At 41.7% G+C, this 20503-nt stretch overlaps 2 protein-coding genes and 1 pseudogene across 2 annotated transcripts; all 3 read left to right on the plus strand.

Annotated features, from left to right (window-relative positions):
• The first annotated feature begins 1458 nt into the window (after positions 1-1458).
• LOC110522217 (unc-93 homolog A) lies at positions 1459-10746 on the plus strand. The gene is made up of 8 exons (XM_021600429.2): positions 1459-1688; positions 1812-1993; positions 8333-8562; positions 8772-8894; positions 8990-9201; positions 9330-9465; positions 9658-9789; positions 9875-10746. The coding sequence occupies exons 1-8, from the start codon at positions 1599-1601 to the stop codon at positions 10150-10152; spliced, it is 1383 nt and encodes a 460-aa protein (XP_021456104.2). The 5' UTR covers positions 1459-1598; the 3' UTR covers positions 10153-10746.
• Positions 10747-11141: 395 nt separating this feature from the next.
• Positions 11142-16942, plus strand: LOC110520974 (protein unc-93 homolog A-like). Its single transcript, XM_036975443.1, has 8 exons — positions 11142-11312; positions 11600-11781; positions 14420-14649; positions 14856-14981; positions 15096-15307; positions 15387-15522; positions 15623-15754; positions 15870-16942. Exons 1-8 carry the CDS (start codon positions 11238-11240, stop codon positions 16163-16165), a joined length of 1389 nt encoding a protein of 462 aa, XP_036831338.1. The 5' UTR covers positions 11142-11237; the 3' UTR covers positions 16166-16942.
• LOC118964413 lies at positions 16454-20044 on the plus strand (annotated as a pseudogene).
• The last annotated feature ends 459 nt before the right edge of the window (positions 20045-20503 follow it).

Below are 20503 nucleotides of genomic sequence, written 5' to 3' on the forward strand. Positions count from 1 at the left end.
TCAATCACCTGTGTATTACAAACATTAGCAACACCTTCCTAATATTGAGTTGCACCTCCTCATAAAAGACTAGACCTAGGGGCCTCCCGGGTGGCGCAGCAGCTGTGCCATCAGAGTCCCTGGGTTCGCGCCCAGGCTCTCTCGTAACCGGCCGCGACCGGGAGGTCCGTGGGGCGACGCACAATTGGCCTAGCGTCGTCCGGGTTAGGGAGGGATTGATCGGTAGGGATCTCCTTGTCTCATCGCGCACCAGCGACTCCTGTGGCGGGCCGGGCGCAGTGCGCGCTAGCCAAGGTTGCCAGGTGCACGGTGTAGCCTCCGACACATTGGTGCGGCTGGCTCCAGGGTTGGATGCGCGCTGTGTTAAGAAGCAGTACGGCTGGTTGGGTTGTGTATCGGAGGACGCATGACATTCAGCCTTCGTCGTACGGGAGTTGTAGCAATGAGACAAGATAGTAGCTACTAAAACAATTGGATACCACGAAATTGGGGAGAAAAAGGCGTAATTTTTAAAAAAAAAAACTGTAAAAACACGAGGAAATCAGCTCCAAGTGATTTTAATTTTGGAAATCTGTACCCAAGTATTCCCACGCATAATAGAGAGACGTGATTGTATACAAATGTAATCAAGGTTTGAAATGATTATGCTTTATTCAAATATTATATCTGTTTGGGCTTCTTGCTGTCAATTTCCTGTCTACAAATGATTTGTAATTATGTCCTGGCCACCCATCAGCTCAAGAAATAATCGTCCCGCAGCTGAATCTACACTCTTAGAAAAAAAACGTGCTATCTAGAACCTAAAAGGGTTATCCCATAGGATAACTGTCCCCATAGGAGAACCCTTTGAATAACTCTTTTTGGTTCCAGGTAGAACACTTTTGATTCCGTGCTATAGTGTTATAAAAACTATAAGGAAGAGGATTCAATGTCTGTGTCATTTACCATAAAAAGCCTTTCTCATAACAGGCAGTAAACCTTTGCACCCTGGTATCTCTTCTGAGTGGAATGCATTCCTCACACACAGCTGAACTAAACTGGGTGCTTGAGAGTGAAACAGAACAAAGTAAACAAAACATGTTGACAAATTAATAATTAAGATATAATGGGCTCCCTAAATCCAGGAGTTGGGCTCAATCACAAACATTGGGATTTAAATTGAAACATTGAAGTTCAATTTTCAACTGACCCCAAACCTGTTACCAATAAAACACAGTTGCTAATATGCTAGGACAAAGAGTCAGTGGTCATTAGCTTTACTCATGTCTGCCATATCTGATCCAACAGGTCTAAACTACTGATACTGATAAAGTGGTGTAGGAAATAGTGAAAATAGAGAGGAGCTAAGGAAACGTCCCATATTGTCCTTTAATGATTGATAAGAATTCCTATTGATAAGAGCTCGTCATCAAAGCACTCCACATATCGAACATTTTATAGACTGGGATGAACTTTGTCCTTTACTCAGCCGGCTTAACTATATCAGCCACAGTGGTTAGCATGACACCTTGCCTTGACAATCCCTGACAACCATCTGGTGAAGCAGTAATCTGGAGTATACTTAGAGACTAAACCTTAAGGTTTTCCAAGTTTCAGACATGATAGACCGAAATATGAAAAATGTTCTGGTTGTATCCATTGGATTTTTATCTCTGTTCACAGCATACGGAGGACTTCAGAGTTTACAGGTAGGAAACTCAACATACTATAGATCTTGGATGATTGGTCCTATCGAATTGCTTCAATGAAATTCAACACTTGAATTTCTGGCTCTGGAAAATTGATGGTACCATCTCTTTCCTGTGTTACAGAGCAGTCTGAATGCAGAGGACGGGATGGGGGTGACATCTCTCAGTGTTATCTATGCCTCCATCATCCTGTCCTCCATGTTCCTGCCACCCATTCTCATCAAAAACCTAGGCTGCAAATGGACTATTGTTGCCGGAATGGGCTGCTATGTGACCTATTCAATTGGAAACCTCTATCCAGGATGGTAACGCAAAACTGTCTAAATCCTCTTCAGACCTTTACTGTTACAGCTTTCTTCTTCATGATTGAAGCATGTACCTCCCTAGTACCCCAATGAGTAAAGTTGGTTTCACGTTTAAAAGTGTATTAGCCTCATGCACAGGGTACAGCAGGTGTAAAACAGTATAGTGAAATTCTTACTTGAGAGCTCTTTCCCAACAATACGCTTATAATAATAATAATAGAGATAATAGAAAATAAAATTAAAAACACACAAGAAGTATAATATAATTTGAAGAAGAACGAGAATGCAAGTACTGTGCCAGTCAGTACCTTATTCAATATGCAGGGGTACGTTTATACAGAAAAAGTGACCACCATGTCCACTGAGTGTACAAAACATTAGGACTTACCAGGTAAATCCAGGTGAAAGCTATTCCTTATTGATGTCACTTGTTAAATCCACTTCAATCAGTGTCGATCAGTGGTTCCCAATCTTACTATAGTCCCATACCCCTTTAAACATTCAACCTCCAGCTGCGTACCACTTCTAGCACCAGGGTCAGCGCACTCTCAAATGTTGTTTTTTGCTATCATTGTAAGCCTGCCACACACACACTATACAATACATTTATTAAACATAAGAATGAGTGTGAGGTTGTCGTCACAACTCGGCTCCTGGGAAGTGACAAAGAGCTCTTATAGGACCAAGGCACAAATAATAATATAATAATAATCAATAATTTTACTCTTTATTTAACCATCTTACATATAAAACCTTATTTGTTCATCGAAAATTGTGAATAACTCCCCACAGGTTAATGAGAAGGGTGTGCTTGCACATAACTCTGCAATGTTGGGTTGTATTGGAGAGTCTCAGTCTTAAAAGAATTCTCCACACACACGCCTGTATGTAGTTTTCATGCTAGTGAGCGCCAAGAATCCACTCTCACATAGGTACGTGGTTGCAAAGAGTAACAGTGTCTTAACAGCGTGATTTGCCAAGGCAGGATACTTTGAGCGCAGCCCAATCCAGAAATCTGGCAGTGTACCCAAGTGGCAGTGTACCCAAGTGGCAGTGTACCCAAGTGGCAGTGTACCCAAGTGGCAGTGTACCCAAGTGGCGTCGGGAGCAACTGCTTGCACGGGCATTACCATTCCACTATGTCTCCCTGTCATGGCTTTTGCACCATCAGTACAGATACCAACATGAGCAGCAGCTACATTTGGCTACCTGTGGACCGTTAGTGGAATTCCCGCAAGAGAGTAACGGTTAATGTGATTGGATGTTACCCTGTACCACAGTTTGGGAATACCTGGTGTAGATGAAGGAGAGGAGACTTAAAAATCCTTATTTAACCAGCCGTGAGACAATTGAGACAAAGATTGTGTATGTGTGCCATTCAGAGGGTGAATGGGCAAGACAAAAGATTTTAGTACCTTTGAACGGGGTAGGGTAGTAGGTGACAGTTGCACCGGTTTGAGTGTGTCAAGAACTGCAACGTTGCTGAGTTTTTCATGCTCAACAGTTTCCTGTGTATATCAAGAATGGTCCACCACCCAAAGGACATCCAGCCAACTTGACACAACTGTGGGAAGCATTGGAGTCATCATGGGCAGGCATCCCTGTGGAACGCTTTCAATACCTTGTAGAGTCCATGCCCTGACGATTTGAGGCTTTTCTGAGGGCAAAAGGGGGTGTAACTCAATATTAGGAAAGTGACTGGTAGCAGGAATATCAAATCAAGTGTTATTGGTCGCATACACATGCTTAGCAGATGTTATTGTGGGTGTAGTGAAATTATTGTGTTCCTAGCTCCAACAGTGCAGTAATATCTAACAATAGACAACACACACATATCTAAAAGTAAAAGAATGGAATGAAGAAATATGGAAATATTAGTACTAGTTCGGAGTATCAAGTGTATCAAGTGAGTACACCCATATTTGAGTATATCTTTTCATGTGACAACACTGAAGAATTGACACGTTGCTACAATGTAAAGTAGTGAGTGTACAGCTTGTATAACAGTGTAAATTTGCTGTCCCCTCAAAATAACTCAACACACAGCCATTAATGTCTAAACCGCAGGCAACAAAAGTGACTAAGTGAAAATGGCCAAATTGGGCCCAAAATATTTACAAAAATGTGAGGGGTGTACTCACCTTTGTGATATACTGTATATGTATATACAATATATATACATATATACGTGATGGTTTGTATAGACATTGACAGTATGTGGATAGAATATGTAGTATAACTGAAGAATAGGTGGATATAATAGTATATGTACAGCAATAGTTAAATAGGATGAGCCTTGACTAGAATACAGTATATACATATGAAGTGGAACAGTATGTAAACATTATTAAAGTGACCAGTGTTCCATGTCTACAGTTGAAGTCGGACGTTTACATACACTATAGCCAAATACAGTTTCACAATTCCTGACATTTAATCCTCATAAAAATTCCCTGTTTTAGGTCAGTTAGGATCACCACTATATTTCAAGAATGTGAAATGTCAGAATAATAGTAGAGAGAATGATTTATTTCAGCTTTTTTTTTTCAGCCTTCCACAAGCTTCCCACAATAAATTGGGTGAATTTTGGCCCATTCCTCCTGACAGAGCTGGTGTAACCGAGTCAGGTTTGTAGGCCTCCTAGCTCGCACACGGTTTTTCAGTTCTGCCCACAAATGTTCTATGGGATTGAGGTCAGGGCTTTGGGATGGCCACTCCAATACCTTGACTTTGTTGTTCTTAAGCTATAACTTTGGAAGTATGCTTGGGGTCATTGTCCATTTGGAAGACCCATTTGCGACCAAGCTTTAACTTCCTGACTGATGTCTTGAGATGTTAGTTCAATATATACAGTGCCTTGCGAAAGTATTCGGCCCCCTTGAACTTTGCGACCTTTTGCCACATTTCAGGCTTCAAACATAAAGATATAAAACTGTATTTTTTTGTGAAGAATCAACAACAAGTGGGACACAATGATGAAGTGGAACGACATTTATTGGATATTTCAAACTTTTTTAACAAATCAAAAACTGAAAAATTGGGCGTGCAAAATTATTCAGCCCCTTTACTTTCAGTGCAGCAAACTCTCTCCAGAAGTTCAGTGAGGATCTCTGAATGATCCAATGTTGACCTAAATGACTAATGATGATAAATACAATCCACCTGTGTGTAATCAAGTCTCCGTATAAATGCACCTGCACTGTGATAGTCTCAGAGGTCCGTTAAAAGCGGAGAGAGCATCATGAAGAACAAGGAACACACCAGGCAGGTCCGAGATACTGTTGTGAAGAAGTTTAAAGCCGGACTTGGATACAAAAAGATTTCCCAAGCTTTAAACATCCCAAGGAGCACTGTGCAAGCGATAATATTGAAATGGAAGGAGTATCAGACCACTGCAAATCTACCAAGACCTGGCCGTCCCTCTAAACTTTCAGCTCATACAAGGCGAAGACTGATCAGAGATGCAGCCAAGAGGCCCATGATCACTCTGGATGAACTGCAGAGATCTACAGCTGAGGTGGGAGACTCTGTCCATAGGACAACAATCAGTCGTATATTGCACAAATCTGGCCTTTATGGAAGAGTGGCAAGAAGAAAGCCATTTCTTAAAGATATCCATAAAAAGTGTCGTTTAAAGTTTGCCACAAGCCACCTGGGAGACACACCAAACATGTGGAAGAAGGTGCTCTGGTCAGATGAAACCAAAATTGAACTTTTTGGCAACAATGCAAAACGTTATGTTTGGCGTAAAAGCAACACAGCTGAACACACCATCCCCACTGTCAAACATGGTGGTGGCAGCATCATGGTTTGGGCCTGCTTTTCTTCAGCAGGGACAGGGAAGATGGTTAAAATTGATGGGAAGATGGATGGAGCCAAATACAGGACCATTCTGGAAGAAAACCTGATGGAGTCTGCAAAAGACCTGAGACTGGGACGGAGATTTGTCTTCCAACAAGACAATGATCCAAAACATAAAGCAAAATCTACAATGGAATGGTTCAAAAATAAACATATCCAGGTGTTAGAATGGCCAAGTCAAAGTCCAGACCTGAATCCAATCGAGAATCTGTGGAAAGAACTGAAAACTGCTGTTCACAAATGCTTTCCATCCAACCTCACTGAGCTCGAGCTGTTTTGCAAGGAGGAATGGAAAAAAATGTTAGTCTCTCGATGTGCAAAACTGATAGAGACATACCCCAAGCGACTTACAGCTGTAATCGCAGCAAAAGGTGGCGCTACAAAGTATTAACTTAAGGGGGCTGAATAATTTTGCACGCCCAATTTTTCAGTTTTTGATTTGTTAAAAAAGTTTGAAATATCCAATAAATGTCGTTCCACTTCATGATTGTGTCCCACTTGTTGTTGATTCTTCACAAAAAAATACAGCTTTATATCTTTATGTTTGAAGCCTGAAATGTGGCAAAAGGTCGCAAAGTTCAAGGGGGCCGAATACTTTCGCAAGGCACTGTATATCCACATAATTTTCCATCCACATAATTTTCCAGCCTCATGATGCCATCTATTTTGTGAAGTGCACCAGTCCCTCCTGCAGCAAAGCACCCCCACAACATGATGCTGCCACCCCCGTGCTTCATGGTTGGGATGGTGTTCTTCGGCTTGCAAGCCTCCCCCTTTTTCCTCCAAACATAACGATGGTCATTATGGCCAAACATAACTATTTTCATCAGACCAGAGGACATTTCTCCAAAAGTACGATCTTTGTCCCCATGTGCAGTTGCAGAACGTAGTCTGGCTTTTTTATGGCGGTTTTGGGGCAGTGGCTTCTTCCTTGCTGAGCGGTCTTTCAGGTTATGTCGATTTAGGCCTCGTTTTACTGTGGATATAGATACTTTGTACCCTCCAGCATCCAGATACTTTGTTTCCTCCAGCATCTTCACAAGGTCCTTTGCTGTTGTTCTGGGATTGATTTGCACTTTTTACACCAAAGTACATTCATCTCTAGGAGACAGAACGCGTCTCCCTCCTGAGAGGTATGCCGGCTGCGTAGTCCCATGGTGTTCATTCCTGTGTACTATTATTTGTACAGATGAACGTGGTACCTTCAGGCATTTGGAAATTGCTCCCAAGGATGAACCAGACTTGTGGAGGTCTACAATTTTCTTGGCTGATTTCTTTTGATTTTCCCATGATGTCAAGCAAAGAGGCACTGAGTTTGAAGGTAGGCCTTGAAATACATCCATAGGTACACCTCCAATTGACTCAAATTATGTCAATTAGCCTATCAGAAGCTTCTAAAGCCATGACATAATTTTCTGGAATTTTCCAAGCGGTTTAAAGTCACAGTCAACTTAGTGTATGTAAACTGCTGACCCACTGGAATTGTGATAGAGTGAATTATATGTGAAATAATCTGTCTGTAAACAATTGTTGGAAAAATTACTTGTGTCATGTCCTAACCGACTTGCCAGAACTATAGTTTGCTAACAAGAAATTTGTGGAGTGGTTTAAAAACTAGTTTTAATGACTCCAACCTAAGTGTATGTAAACTTCCAACTTCAACTGCATGTACATAGGGCAGCAGCCTCTAAGATGCAGGGATGAGTAACTGGGTGGTAGCTGGCTAGTGACATTGACTATGTTATGGGCAGGGTAATGGGTGGAGGCCGGTTAGTGATAGCTATTTAACAGTCTGATGGCCTTAAGATAGAAGCTGTTTTATAATTTTCTCTTAGTACTGAGCAAAAACTTAAAAGCAACATTTCCAATGATTTTTACTGAGTTACAGTTCATATAAGCAAATCAGTCAATTGAAATAAATAAATTAGGCCCTAATCTATGAATTTCACATGGAATCTTTTATTTCAACTCATTAAACATAGGACTAACACTTTACATGTTGCGTTTATATTTTTGTTCAGTATTTATATACTTATGGTAGTATACTAATGGTAATATATACATGTAAACGGGAGTAATAGTGACCAGTAGTAAGATAAATAGATATATACTAATGGTAATGAGTAATGACAATGAATAATCAGCAGCATAATGGTCGTAATATATTGATTTTAGAAGCAGCATAGGAGTGAGGGTGTGTGTGCATGTGGGTATAAGTGTGTGGCGTCAGTAATGAGTGTGTGAGTGAGGGTGAATGTGACTGTGTATTAACTTGTTATTACCAAGTAGGGTTGGGATTATTACTCTAATGCGAGTTCATAAAACAAATCATATGAGAGTGGTGTCCATTGACAAAGTTGTTTACACACATTGTATGAATCCTACCCTGGTCTGCTATGCTTCCTGGCCTGGCCTGTCAGTAGAGACTTAAGCTTACAAACAGTCTGATGCTAACCATATCAATCTGTCCTCGTCCAGGTATACTCTGATCCCCACCTCTGTGATCCTGGGTATGGGAGGGTCTCCACTCTGGTCTGCCAAGTGTACCCTTCTCACCATCAGCGGCAACCTGCAGGCCCCTAACGAAAACAAGGCGGCAGCGGATGTTATCAATAAGTACTTTGGCATATTCTTCCTGATATTCCAGTCTTCGGCTGTATGGGGAAACCTCATGTCGTCGTTGATATTCGGTTCAGATACAAATGGAGGTAAGAAGGAAGTGCACACATACACACACTTACATGCACACACAGAACAAATGCAACTTGTTTGTGAAAGAAGTAACATTTATAAGTTAAAGGCTAACTGTAGGCTAAAGTCAATCATGTGTAGTCTACATTTATGACACTTGTTCTTGCCCGACCGACCGACCATCCTCTATGGTACCATCTGTCATAATATCTTTATGTCCTCCTAGCTAACATCACCATGGAAGATCTACAATATTGTGGTGCAGGTGTGTGTGCTGATATCAATTCAAACTCCACGACCAAAAAACCAGCACAACAATTGGTTTGGACGCTAGTCGGCTGCTATATTGGTAAGAACGTATTATTGTTTCTCAGTGTTGTAGGTTGATGCTAGTGAAATTTTCTGCTGTGACTATGTTCAGTGTGTGTAACTGTTGTGTTTCAGGGGTGGGTGTGCTGGCCATGATCATAGTGGCAGTATTTCTGGATAACATAGACAGAGATCAGGCCCGGGAGTTCAGGGAAAAGAGGGAACCATTCTGGAGCACCTTCCTGGCCACGTTTACACTCCTGAAGGACAAGAGACTCGTCATTCTCATCCCTTTGACCATGTACAGTGGCTTTGAACAGAGTTTCCTCTCTGGTGAATACACAAAGGTGAGGTGACGACAAGACATATGGTTCATACTCTGCCGCTAGGAATCCAACATGGAAGAATTCTTAATCAACGTAAGAGTGGCTAAGAGTAATGCATGTGACCTTCCTTTTGTGTGTTTCCATTGCAGAACTATGTGACCTGTGCATTAGGAATCCATTTTGTTGGATATGCGATGATATGTTTTGGAGCCGCAAATTCGTTATGTTCCTTTATGTTTGGGAGGTTGGCAGAATACACTGGAAGAGCCCCACTGTTTTGCTTGGGTAAGAAGAGCTTTCCAATAAAGACATTAACATTTTCATTGGTACACAGATGTGGATCTTAATTTGTCTGCCAGTTTGCTACAGCAGGAACATAATCCTGCAGCAACAGGACATGTGGATTCTAATTTCGATCCTACATCCGCAGAACACATATGTAAAGTCAGATTCACTCACTACTCACCTCTCTTACAGCTGCGGTGACCAACTTTTCCTGTATCCTGGCTCTGTTGTTCTGGAAGCCTCACCCAGACCAGCTGCCAGTGTTCTTTGTGTTTCCTGCCCTCTGGGGCCTGGCAGATGCTGTGTGGCAGACACAAACCAACTGTGAGTTGAGCTATCATTTATGTATTACATGTTAGGTACAATTTGTCCACAACTGAGGTAACAAGGGTTTTGTTCTTGTTTGCAGCACTGTACGGGGTTCTCTTCCCCAGACAAAAAGAGGCAGCATTCGCTAACTACCGTATGTGGGAATCACTGGGATTCGTTATAGCCTTCGCCTACAGTACCTTCATCTGTTTGGACATCAAGCTCTACATCCTCCTGGGAGTTCTGATCCTCTCCATGGTAACCTATTTGTGGGTGGAGTACCAAGAACGCAAGAATCCTACTCTTCCAGTGGAGGAGGGAGTATACGACACAGACTTCTCAAAGGAAAATCACATCCTCAATCAGACCAGCTTGTAGACAAGACGTGGATTTGTTATGTACAGTATGTGAGGGAATGACACCCAGTGAGAGAGATCTGGAGATCACCATTCTGCCACTGTCATTGCCAACCCCAATGGGAGACTTTTATAGTGTGACAAAATTAGAGGTTTTGTGGATCTCTATAAAATGTATTATTCTCACACCATCTTGACCCTGAATTATGTGTATTCATTTTCTCTGGTTGCACTTTTTATGCAGAATTCCTGTACAATTCAGATTTAAACGTCAACATTTTAATGTTATTTTTATGTCATGGCTGCTATGTTGAATTCAAATACATTGTGCTATGCTAAACTGTAACTGAGAGTGGAATACAGTACTGAGTCACTAATAAAGCAGATAACAAACTTTAATCTACCATGGAGTTAAAACTATTTAATAACGAATTTGTTCTGTAGTCCCAAGTCTTTGTGCCAACAATACGAGTGGTAAAGCACAGCAGGGTCATCACTAATAATGACACTTCCCCTTACATAATTGTTTTTGGCTTACGATGAGGCTACTCAGGGTGGCTCTGTGCTTCTTCAACCACAAGCAAATGTTCAATAAAAACAACACCTTTCAGTGAAAGACTTATGGTTTGCTTATGATGGTGTCTGGAATTATAAAAAGGGAATGAATGTACAATTACTTCTCGAATCTCTCACTACTGCTATTTTTACAGTGATACATGCTCCTGTATTTATTACTGTATTCATTGTAGGGGTATTTCTGTAATACAACTCCAATGAAAAGCCCCACTTGGAACATCAAACTGTGACAAGGCACTCATTTTAATCGTATGCCTGACTTACCACATTGCTTTATTAGGGCATAGAGCTGATTTAAAAGTGCTTTTACAAAACCACCCAATTAAAACATTGCATCAACTACACGATTCAATTAGTTGCGCATTACAGAAGAATTAAGTTCATAAATGACTAATTGACGTCCTTCGGGGCCAAAGTGTAGCTACTCTGAGCTTATATTAGATTGCACACCATGAACTGCTGTATTGCCCCCTGACTCACAACCACTGTTGAATATCGACAAGCATAACCACGGAGAAAGTGGCCCGAAGTATGAAAAATGTCCTGGTTGTGTCCTTTGGATTCTTGCTGTTGTTTACTGCGACTGGAAGCCTTCTGAATCTACAGGTAAGTATTGGTAGAATTACACTGAGGCATGCATATACGCGAAACCAGATCATTATTTGAGCAACTTCTGTTATTTTATTAGTAATGGTTGGAATCTCTCATTTATTCTTGCTTATGACATTCACTTATGTAGACAAGGTCTTCAAATGCATCATAATGCTTTACACGTTTAAACAAATAGGTCTATCCCAGTCAATGTCACAACTATTACTGGGGTTTCCAGGACTGTTGTTCATAAGAGCTGTCTGAATGGACTTTGTTCCTCGTCTTTTACTACTACGTTACAGAGCAGTTTGAACACTGAAGAAGGAGTAGGTGTGGCCTCAGCAAGTGTGCAGTTTGCCTCCATCATTCTGTCTTCCATGTTTGTTGCCCCCTTGGTTATAAAATACCTGGGCTGCAAGTGGACCATTGTTGCTGCGATGGGATGCAATGTTGTGTACACAGTTGGCAACTTCTATCCAGGATGGTAAAGCTATTACTGAAAGATATATAATACTATGTTATGTATGATGTGGCTTTGCTTTGTGACAAAATGTCCACACCTACACATTCCTAGCTTGTTACAAAATTATAGGCTCTCGGCTTATAATAAAAACTGATAACAAGATATGTTACTAGAGTTACATGACAACACAACAACACAACTTAGCTCTTTAGAAAGACAGTGCTGAGATTTATTGAACAGAGAAATGGTTACTGACAATGTCACGCCCTAACCCTCTATTTGGTTTGGTCAGGGTGTGCTGTCCCTGATTGAGAACCATACCCGAACCATTCCCTCCTTTTAAAAATGTTTTTACATTTTTATATTTATTTATTTTTTAAATTTTACCCCCTTTTCTCCTCAATTGTTAGTAGTCACTATCTTGTCTCATCGCTACAACTCCCGTACGGGCTAGGGAGAGATGAAGGTCGAAAGCCACGCGTCCTCCGAAACACAACCCAACCAAGCCGCACTGCTTCTTAACACAGAGCGCATCCAACCTGGAAGTGCTGGCCCGCCAGTGCGCGATGAGGCAAGGGTATCCCTACCGGCCAAGCCCTCCCTAACCCGGACGACGCTATGCCAATTGTGTGTCGCCCCACGGACCTCCCAGTCGCGGCCGACTGCGACAGAGCCTGGGCGCGAACCCAGGCTCTGTCGATGCAGTGCCTTAGACCACTGTACCACCCGGGAGGCCCTTTTCCCTCCTTTCTGTGTGGGAAGTTAACTTTGATTGTGGCACTTAGCCCTTAAGTTTCACGGTTGTTTTTGTATTGTTTATTGTTTTTGTCGGCGTCATCCTAATAAAAAGGAATATGTACGCTCACCACGCTGCGCTTTGGTCTACTTCATTCGACGGCCGTGACAGACAAAACATATAGTACATTGTCAGAAGTTTTAGAACACCTACTCATTCAAAGGCTTTTCTTTATTTTTTACTATTTTCTACATTGTAGAATTAAAGTGAATACATCAAAAATATAAAACACATTTGGAATCATGTAGTAAGCAAAAAGTGTTAAACAAATCAAAATATATTTGAGATTCTTCAAAGTAGCCACCCTTTGCGTGGTTGACAGCTTTGCACACTCTTGGCATTCTCTCAACCAGCTTCATCTGGAATGCTTTTCCAACAGTCTTGAAGGAGTTGCCACCTATGCTGAGCACTTGTTGGGTGCTTTTCCTTCACTTTGCGGTCCAACTCATCCCAAACCATCTCAATTGGGTTGAGGTCAGGTGATTGTGGAGGCCAGTCATCTGATGCAGCACTCCATCACTCTCCTTCTTGGTCAAATAGCACTTACACAGCCTGGAGGTGTGTTGGGTCATTGTCCTGTTGAAAAACAAATGATAGTCCCACTAAGCGCAAACCAGATGGGATGGTATATCGCTGCAGAATGCTGTGGTAGCCATGCTGGTTCAGTGTGCCTTGAATTCTAAATAAATCACAGACAGTGTCACCAGGAGAGCACCCCCACACCATTAGACCTTCTCCTCCATGCTTCAAGGTGGGAATCACACATGCGGAGATCATCCGTTCACCTACTGTGTCTCACAAAGACACACCGGTTGGAACCAAAAATCTCAAATTTGGACTCATCAGACCAAACAACAGATTTCCACCAGTCTAATGTCCATTGCTTTTGTTTCTTGGCCCAAGCAAGTCTCTTATTATTGGGGTCCTTTAGTAGTGGTTTCTTTGCAGCAATTCGACCATAAAAGCCTGATTCACAGTCTCCTCTGAACAGTTGTTATTGAGATGTGTCTGTTACTTGAACTCTGAGAAGCCTTTATTTGGGCTGCAATTTCTGAGGCTGGTAACTCTAATGAACTTATCCTCTGCAGCAGCGGTAACTCTGGGTCTTCCTTTCCTGTGGAGGTCCTCATGAGAGCCAGTTTCATCATAGCGCTGGATGGTTTTTGCATCTGCACTTGAAGAAACTTTCAAACTTCTTAACATTTTCTGGATTGACTGGCCTTCATGTCCTAAAGTAATGATGAACTGTTGTTTCTCTTTGCTTATTTGAGCTGTTTTTGCCATAATATGGACTTGGTCTTTTACCAAATAGGGCTATCTTCTGTATACCACCCCTACCTTGTTACAACACAACTGATTGACTCAAACGCATTAAGGAAAGACATTTCACAAATTAACAAGGCACACTTGTTAATTGAAATGCATTCCAGGTGACTACCTCATGAAGCTGGTTGAGAGAATGCCAACAGTGTGCAAAACTGTCATCAAGGCAAAGGGTGGATACTTTGAAGAATCTAAAATACATTTTGATTTGTTTATCACTTTTTTGGTTACTACATGATCCATGTGTGTTATTTCATAGTTTTGATGTATTCACTATTATTCTACAATGTAGAAAATAGTAAAAATAAAGAAAAACCCTTGAATGAGTAGGTGTGTCCAAACTTTTAACTGGTACTGTACTTACAAATAAATATCACTAACATAGTAAATCATGTAAAGGTTCATCTGAAATGCCTTAGTGTCCATTGCATGACCCTAAACTGAAATTCCCATGCACCCCAATAGGACACACAACCCTTCTATCTAGTCTACTGATTGCTCACTGTACTGTATTATACTGTGCTGCCTTGTCTCTCTTAGGGAAACCCTGCTCCCTACTTCAATAATCCTTGGATTTGGGGAATCTCCTTTATGGTCAGCTACAAGCACCTATCTTACCATAAATGGTAGAAAACAAGCAGAGAAGGACAAAAAGAAGAACCAAGATGTGATAAACCAGTACTTCGGGATCTTGTTTCTGTTGTACCAGTCTTCAGCAGTCTGGGGAAATCTAATGTCCTCCATTGTCTTCGGGCAAGACTCAACCTCAGGTCAGTGTGACAATAATGGATTTCCACTGTAAAGAGGCAAAACGTGGCATGGTATACCTTATCTACAAAGCTACATCTTGTGTGTAATTCACAATATTGACTCATTTACACTATTGACTCTGTGTAAATGAGTCTGTGTCAGTGAGTTGTGCCTTTTCTCGCTACAAATTGTGTTTCATTGTGTTTACTACTGTATTTCTTTCCAGTCAACATCAGTGAGAGTGATCTACAGTTCTGTGGAGTGGGTAGCTGTGGCAACATCAGCGAGGCCCCAAGCAACTCCACCAGACCACCGGAGAGATTAGTGCACACTCTGATGGGCTGCTATGTTGGTGAGCCTACTTCCCAATGACAGCAGTACATCAGCTAAACAACTTACGATAGCCAAGCCAACATACAGTGTTTCATAATGCAGTTGTAATGAAGTTGTGTCTTGGTTTTTGCAGGTGTAGGTGTGCTGGCCATGCTCTTAGTGGCTGTGTTTCTGGATAACATTGACCGAGATATGACACTGGAGTTTAGAAGCAACAAGGAGCCATTCTGCAGCACTTTCTTGGCCACGTTTAAACAGCTAAACGATAGGCGTCAGGTGTTTTTGATCCCAGTCACTGCCTACATTGGTCTGGAGTTGGGTTTTCTCAATGGGGAGTACACCAAGGTACAGTACGTCTAATAACAATCCGATATTCCTTATAGATACTGTAAGGTACTGAAGTGATTCTGTTGACTTCTCGTAGGAATATGTGACCTGCGCTTTGGGACTACATTTTGTTGGATATGTAATGATTTGCTTTGGTGCCACAAGTTCCCTGTTTTCCTACGCGTTTGGGCGTCTGTCACAATATTCTGGACGGGTAGCTCTTTTCGCTTTGGGTAAGACTCAAGCTATATATTTTAGTGAGAGCTCTCGAACAATATCAATACTATAAGACTCATCACTGGCCATATAAATACTGTAATTTTCCTCTGGCAGCCACAACCACCCAGTTTACCTGTATCCTGGGTCTGTTGTTCTGGAGGCCTCACCCAGACCAGCTGCCAGTGTTTTTTGTGTTTCCTGCCCTCTGGGGCCTGGCAGACGCTGTGTGGCAGACACAAACCAATGGTGAGTTAGCTACTATATTTTTGCATTCAGATCCTTCCATAGAAACATAATACATTACAAGCAAAGCACAATTAATTATTTGAGCTTGATTAAATTCTCTTTATATATTTTTCAGCACTCTATGGTGTTCTCTTCCATGGCCAGAAAGAGGCAGCATTTGCCAACTATCGCCTATGGGAGGCTGTGGGATATGTAATAGCATTTGCTTGTAGCCGCTTTCTCTGTGTGAATACCAAGCTATACATCCTTATGGGAGTTCTTCTGCTCTCAGTGACACTTTGTTTTTCAGTGGAATATGGTGAATACATTAGCCCTACACCAAGTGAGGACAACACTAGCGATACGAAACTGGAGATAAAGAGCACAGAACTCAATGAGGATAATGATACAGAATGTGATAAAGTGTTGTAAACATTGTCAAATGTACTTAGCCACACTATGGCTATCAGCATGTGTGAGATTCCTTTTACAATAAAAATGATGTGAAACCCCATTCATAATATCCATGAAGTTTAATAAGGAACTTACTGTACTGAGGTAACTCATTAAATCCATGATTTATTACTGAGCAGATATTTAAGTATATGTCTGTTCCAGTCCAAAGGATCAATCTGTAAAAGTCTGCAAATATGTCTGGATATAGAGGATTTCATAGATTCCTAGTGTTTTTGTCATTAACTGATCCACCGTTTGAGGAAAATGGGAAGAAATATGAAAAATGTGTGTGTTTCTTGTGGATTACTGCTGATGTTCATAACAACTGGAAGTCTCTAGAGCCTGCATGTAAATATCCCATAACCAATTACATCATATGTCAGAGTCTTTGAAGGTGGTCAGTCAGTAGTACATCTGGAACTACTGAGACAAACCTAAGCTAAATAGGTTGTTTTTTTGTTCATAGGATTGCATTTAAAGTAAAGATATTCTGTTGTTAGTAAATTCCAAATGATGTTATATTTTTCAGAATAGTTTGAACTCTGAGGGAATGGGAGTTGCATCAGTCAGCATTGCCTATTCGTGCATTATCCTGTCCTCTAGGTTTCTCACACCAAGCCTTATACGATCCTTGGGCTGCAAATGGACTATTGTTGCAGCTATGTGATCTACACAGTTGGAAGCTTCTTTCCAGAATGGTATGATGATCTTGCCCTCAGTGAGCCCAGGCATACAGTATGTCAATTCAATCTAATAAAGACTGTAAAGAGCTTTGTTTTGCAAAGAGCAGCTGCTTACTGAGCCGTTTTCTTTCAGGGCGAGCCTGATCTGTCTGTGATAATTTGTTTGGGAGGATCTCCACTGTGGTCTGCAGCCAGTACATATCTCACCACTACAGGCAACCTGTAGGCAGAAGAAGACAAAACATAAAGTCAGGATGTAGTCAATCACTACTTTGGGATATTTTTCCTCTTGTACCAGTTGTCTTCTGTATGGGGAAATCTGATGTCATCCCTTATATTTGGGCAAGATACAAGCACAGATATCTAAACATTTTAACTACCTGTGCAGTGTTCATACATGTTATACGGCTTACCATAAAAACGGCCGACAAATAGATAAGTGATCAACTTCCCATAACGAGATTGTTACGCACGCCTCTTGGAGGGGGGAACGCAACACCCTGTTACACTCAACTCCCCGTGGAGTGAAAGAAGTGTGTGACTGTAGGTGTGGGTAAGGATGACAGAATTTTACCATTAACAGGGAATTTATTCCTTCACACGGTAATGTTGGGAAAAAGGGTTTGGACGGAACCAAAGAAAAAAAAGTTAGTTAAAGAGGCCCTTCTACCTTCCCCACCCACAACTTACCTAACTAGCACCAGCTGGCGCACTTACCAAAATACAGGGGGATGGTCCACCCAGGTCTTACCTAGTGTGCAAAGACAGAGTACATACTATGGGTATATGTATGCCTCTTGCCTATGCACTCCCAAGGTGCCATCCCCTTCCCCCCTGGGAACAAATTAAACAGAATAATACAAACATAAGTAGACAATTCCAATAATCAAAAAGACTGTGTCCTATTGGCACACACATACCTCAGAAGCAGCGGCTACAAATTACTTAACAAAACCTGTCTGAGCAACAACCAACACAGACCATGCCAATAGGCGATCTCTGAGCAACAACCAACACAGACCATGCCAATAGGCGATCTCTGAGCAACAACCAACACAGACCATGCCAATAGGCTATCTCTGAGCAACAACCAACACAGACCATGCCAATAGGCGATCTCTGAGCAACAACCAACACAGACCATGCCAATAGGCGATCTCTGAGCAACAACCAACACAGACCATGCCAATAGGCTATCTCTGAGCAACAACCAACACAGACCATGCTAATAGGCTATCTCTGAGCAACCACCAACACAGAACATGCCAATAGGCTATCTCTGAGCAACAACCAACACAGACCATGCCAATAGGCTATCTCTGAGCAACCAACACAGAACATGCCAATAGGCTATCTCTGAGCAACAACCAACACAGACCATGCCAATAGGCTATCTCTGAGCAACAACCAAAGCAGAACATGCCAATAGGCTATCTCTGAGCAACAAACAATAGTGGGGCATACCCAGAAGCTCATTTTCTGAGCAAAGGAACACTGGCTTTTATACAGCTGGATTTAAGGAGTCTGTAATTGCAGACAGCTGTATCCCGACGAGAGGTCAGGGTCAGTTCCAATCTGGATTGGGGCCGACCAATCAACTGCTTGGGGGTATCCAGGAAGCCATTTCCTGAAATACATACACATACATACAAACTCACAACAACACAGAAACCAGGGAACGTAACAGAGATTCAGCTTCATATCCTTTCTTATTGTGTCTCACAGACACGTGACCTGTCTCTCTCTCCTTACAGTGAATGTAACTCAAGGTGAAGCTCAGCTCTGTGGACTGTCCAGTACTGGGAAGCTCTAGTGCAGTAATTGTAAACTCCACCAGACCTGATGACAAGTCTGTGAACACTATGTCAGGCTGCTGCCTATGTGAGCTGCCCTGTAAATATGTAAACCGTACATACAGACATTACATCATAGGAGGACATACCTTATGTTCACCCCACTGTAACCGTATCAATCATATGTCAATCACTGAAACAATCCCCTCCTCTCGCGCTCTACAAACATCACAGCAGAAATATCTACTGTATATTCTGCTGGTGTTAATCCTCTGGCAGTTATTCTGGTGGCTGCATTCCTGGATAACATAAACAGCAAACACAAACTGGACTCTAAGGGCAACAAAGCGCCCTTATGTACTGTTTTTCTTGACACATTCAAACAACTTTGAGATAAGAGACAAGTTCTTCTCCTCCTTTTGACCTCATTCATTGATCTGTAGGTGGGTTTCCTTACTGGGGACTACACCAGTGTAAGTTACTACGCACATTTCTGAAACACATTCCTTAACGCTGACAATAGTAATTAAAACATATTTTAAAATCACTAAAACTAAGACATTTGTTTTGTTCAGAAAAACCCTGTATCTGACCACATGATGTACTTTTATTTTTTTGAGTTATGCCACATGTGCTTTGGGGATACGTTTTGTTGGCTATGTAATGATTTGCTTTGGTGCCACAGCTTCCCTATTCTCTATACTTTTTGTGAAGCTGTCACAATACATTGGAAGAGAAGCATTATTTCATTTGGTAAGGGGGGACAATGTAAACACCAGATGATACATTTTAACATATCAACAATCACTTTGATGATCCACATCTACTGACGTATTTGTGTAACTCTCTTCCAGCTTCAGTGACACGCAGCCCTTATCCTGGGTCTGTTGTTCTGGAGGCCTCACCCAGACCAGCTGCCTGTGTTATTTGTGTTTCCTGCTCTCTGGGGCAATGCCGATGCTGTATGGCAGACACAAATCAAGGGTGAGTTACCCTTTTCCTGTAGTCATGATTGCCTGACCTTTAGTGTGTGACCAACTAGGTATTGAATCCAGGTCACCCACATGCCTCAAGACTGTTAGCCCTCTGAGCTAAAAAAAAAAAAAAAAAACCTGTGCTGTGCATTTATTCTGGAAGCTAACAGTTTTCAGACAAGGTTACTGACCTGTCAATAGTTCACTGAGCCAACGATGTTATAACCTTTACCGGCTGTTCAGATGGTTTCTTTCAAGATTTCTTTCAATTTTTCAGCATTCTATGGAGTTATTTTTTATGACCAGAAGGAGGTAGCATTTGCTAACTATCGACTATGGGAGTCAGTTGGATTTGTAGCTCTTCATCCTGTCTGGAGTTCTACTTGTGGCAGTTGTACTCCATGATGGGGTGGAATTCAAACAGAGGAAAAAATTCTACACAGAGGGGGAAATTAAGTCCAAACCGTAGAGGGATATAACATTGACCTGACCACAGAAACTACAAGACTGTAGTAGAAGTCTACAAATCTTGACTGTATTAAATAGACCATGTGGAATACAACTCTCATGTAAATAGATATGTACGCTGTGAATATTATGAGAAATATACATGCAATTTTTAGTATGTCAAGTATAGGTTATATGTATAGCGGTCCCTTATGTTGCTAGCGGGGTCAATATGGTTCTTTTTACATGGTTTAAAAATAAAAATAAACTGACCTCCACCTGTCCTGCTCGAACCACATGACTAGGCTACACTATCTTTCGCGCGGCAGTGGGTTCTCCTAGCAACACGGATGACCAGCAGCGGTGTGGAGGTCTTAATAACACTCGCAGAACTGAAGAAAGCTCGGGACAGGGCGA

The sequence above is a fragment of the Oncorhynchus mykiss genome, chromosome 4, assembly GCF_013265735.2.
Source record: "Oncorhynchus mykiss isolate Arlee chromosome 4, USDA_OmykA_1.1, whole genome shotgun sequence".
NCBI lineage: Eukaryota > Metazoa > Chordata > Actinopteri > Salmoniformes > Salmonidae > Oncorhynchus > Oncorhynchus mykiss.

Coding starts and splice junctions, on each gene's coding strand:
- LOC110522217 (XM_021600429.2), top strand. CDS start 1,599: ATGATAGACCGAAATATGAAAAATGTTCTGGTTGTATCCATTGGATTT. Junction 1,689..1,811: donor GAGGACTTCAGAGTTTACAG/GTAGGAAACTCA, acceptor CCTGTGTTACAG/AGCAGTCTGAATGCAGAGGA. Junction 8,563..8,771: donor CGGTTCAGATACAAATGGAG/GTAAGAAGGAAG, acceptor ATGTCCTCCTAG/CTAACATCACCATGGAAGAT.
- LOC110520974 (XM_036975443.1), top strand. CDS start 11,238: ATGAAAAATGTCCTGGTTGTGTCCTTTGGATTCTTGCTGTTGTTTACT. Junction 11,313..11,599: donor GAAGCCTTCTGAATCTACAG/GTAAGTATTGGT, acceptor ACTACGTTACAG/AGCAGTTTGAACACTGAAGA. Junction 11,782..14,419: donor GGCAACTTCTATCCAGGATG/GTAAAGCTATTA, acceptor TGTCTCTCTTAG/GGAAACCCTGCTCCCTACTT.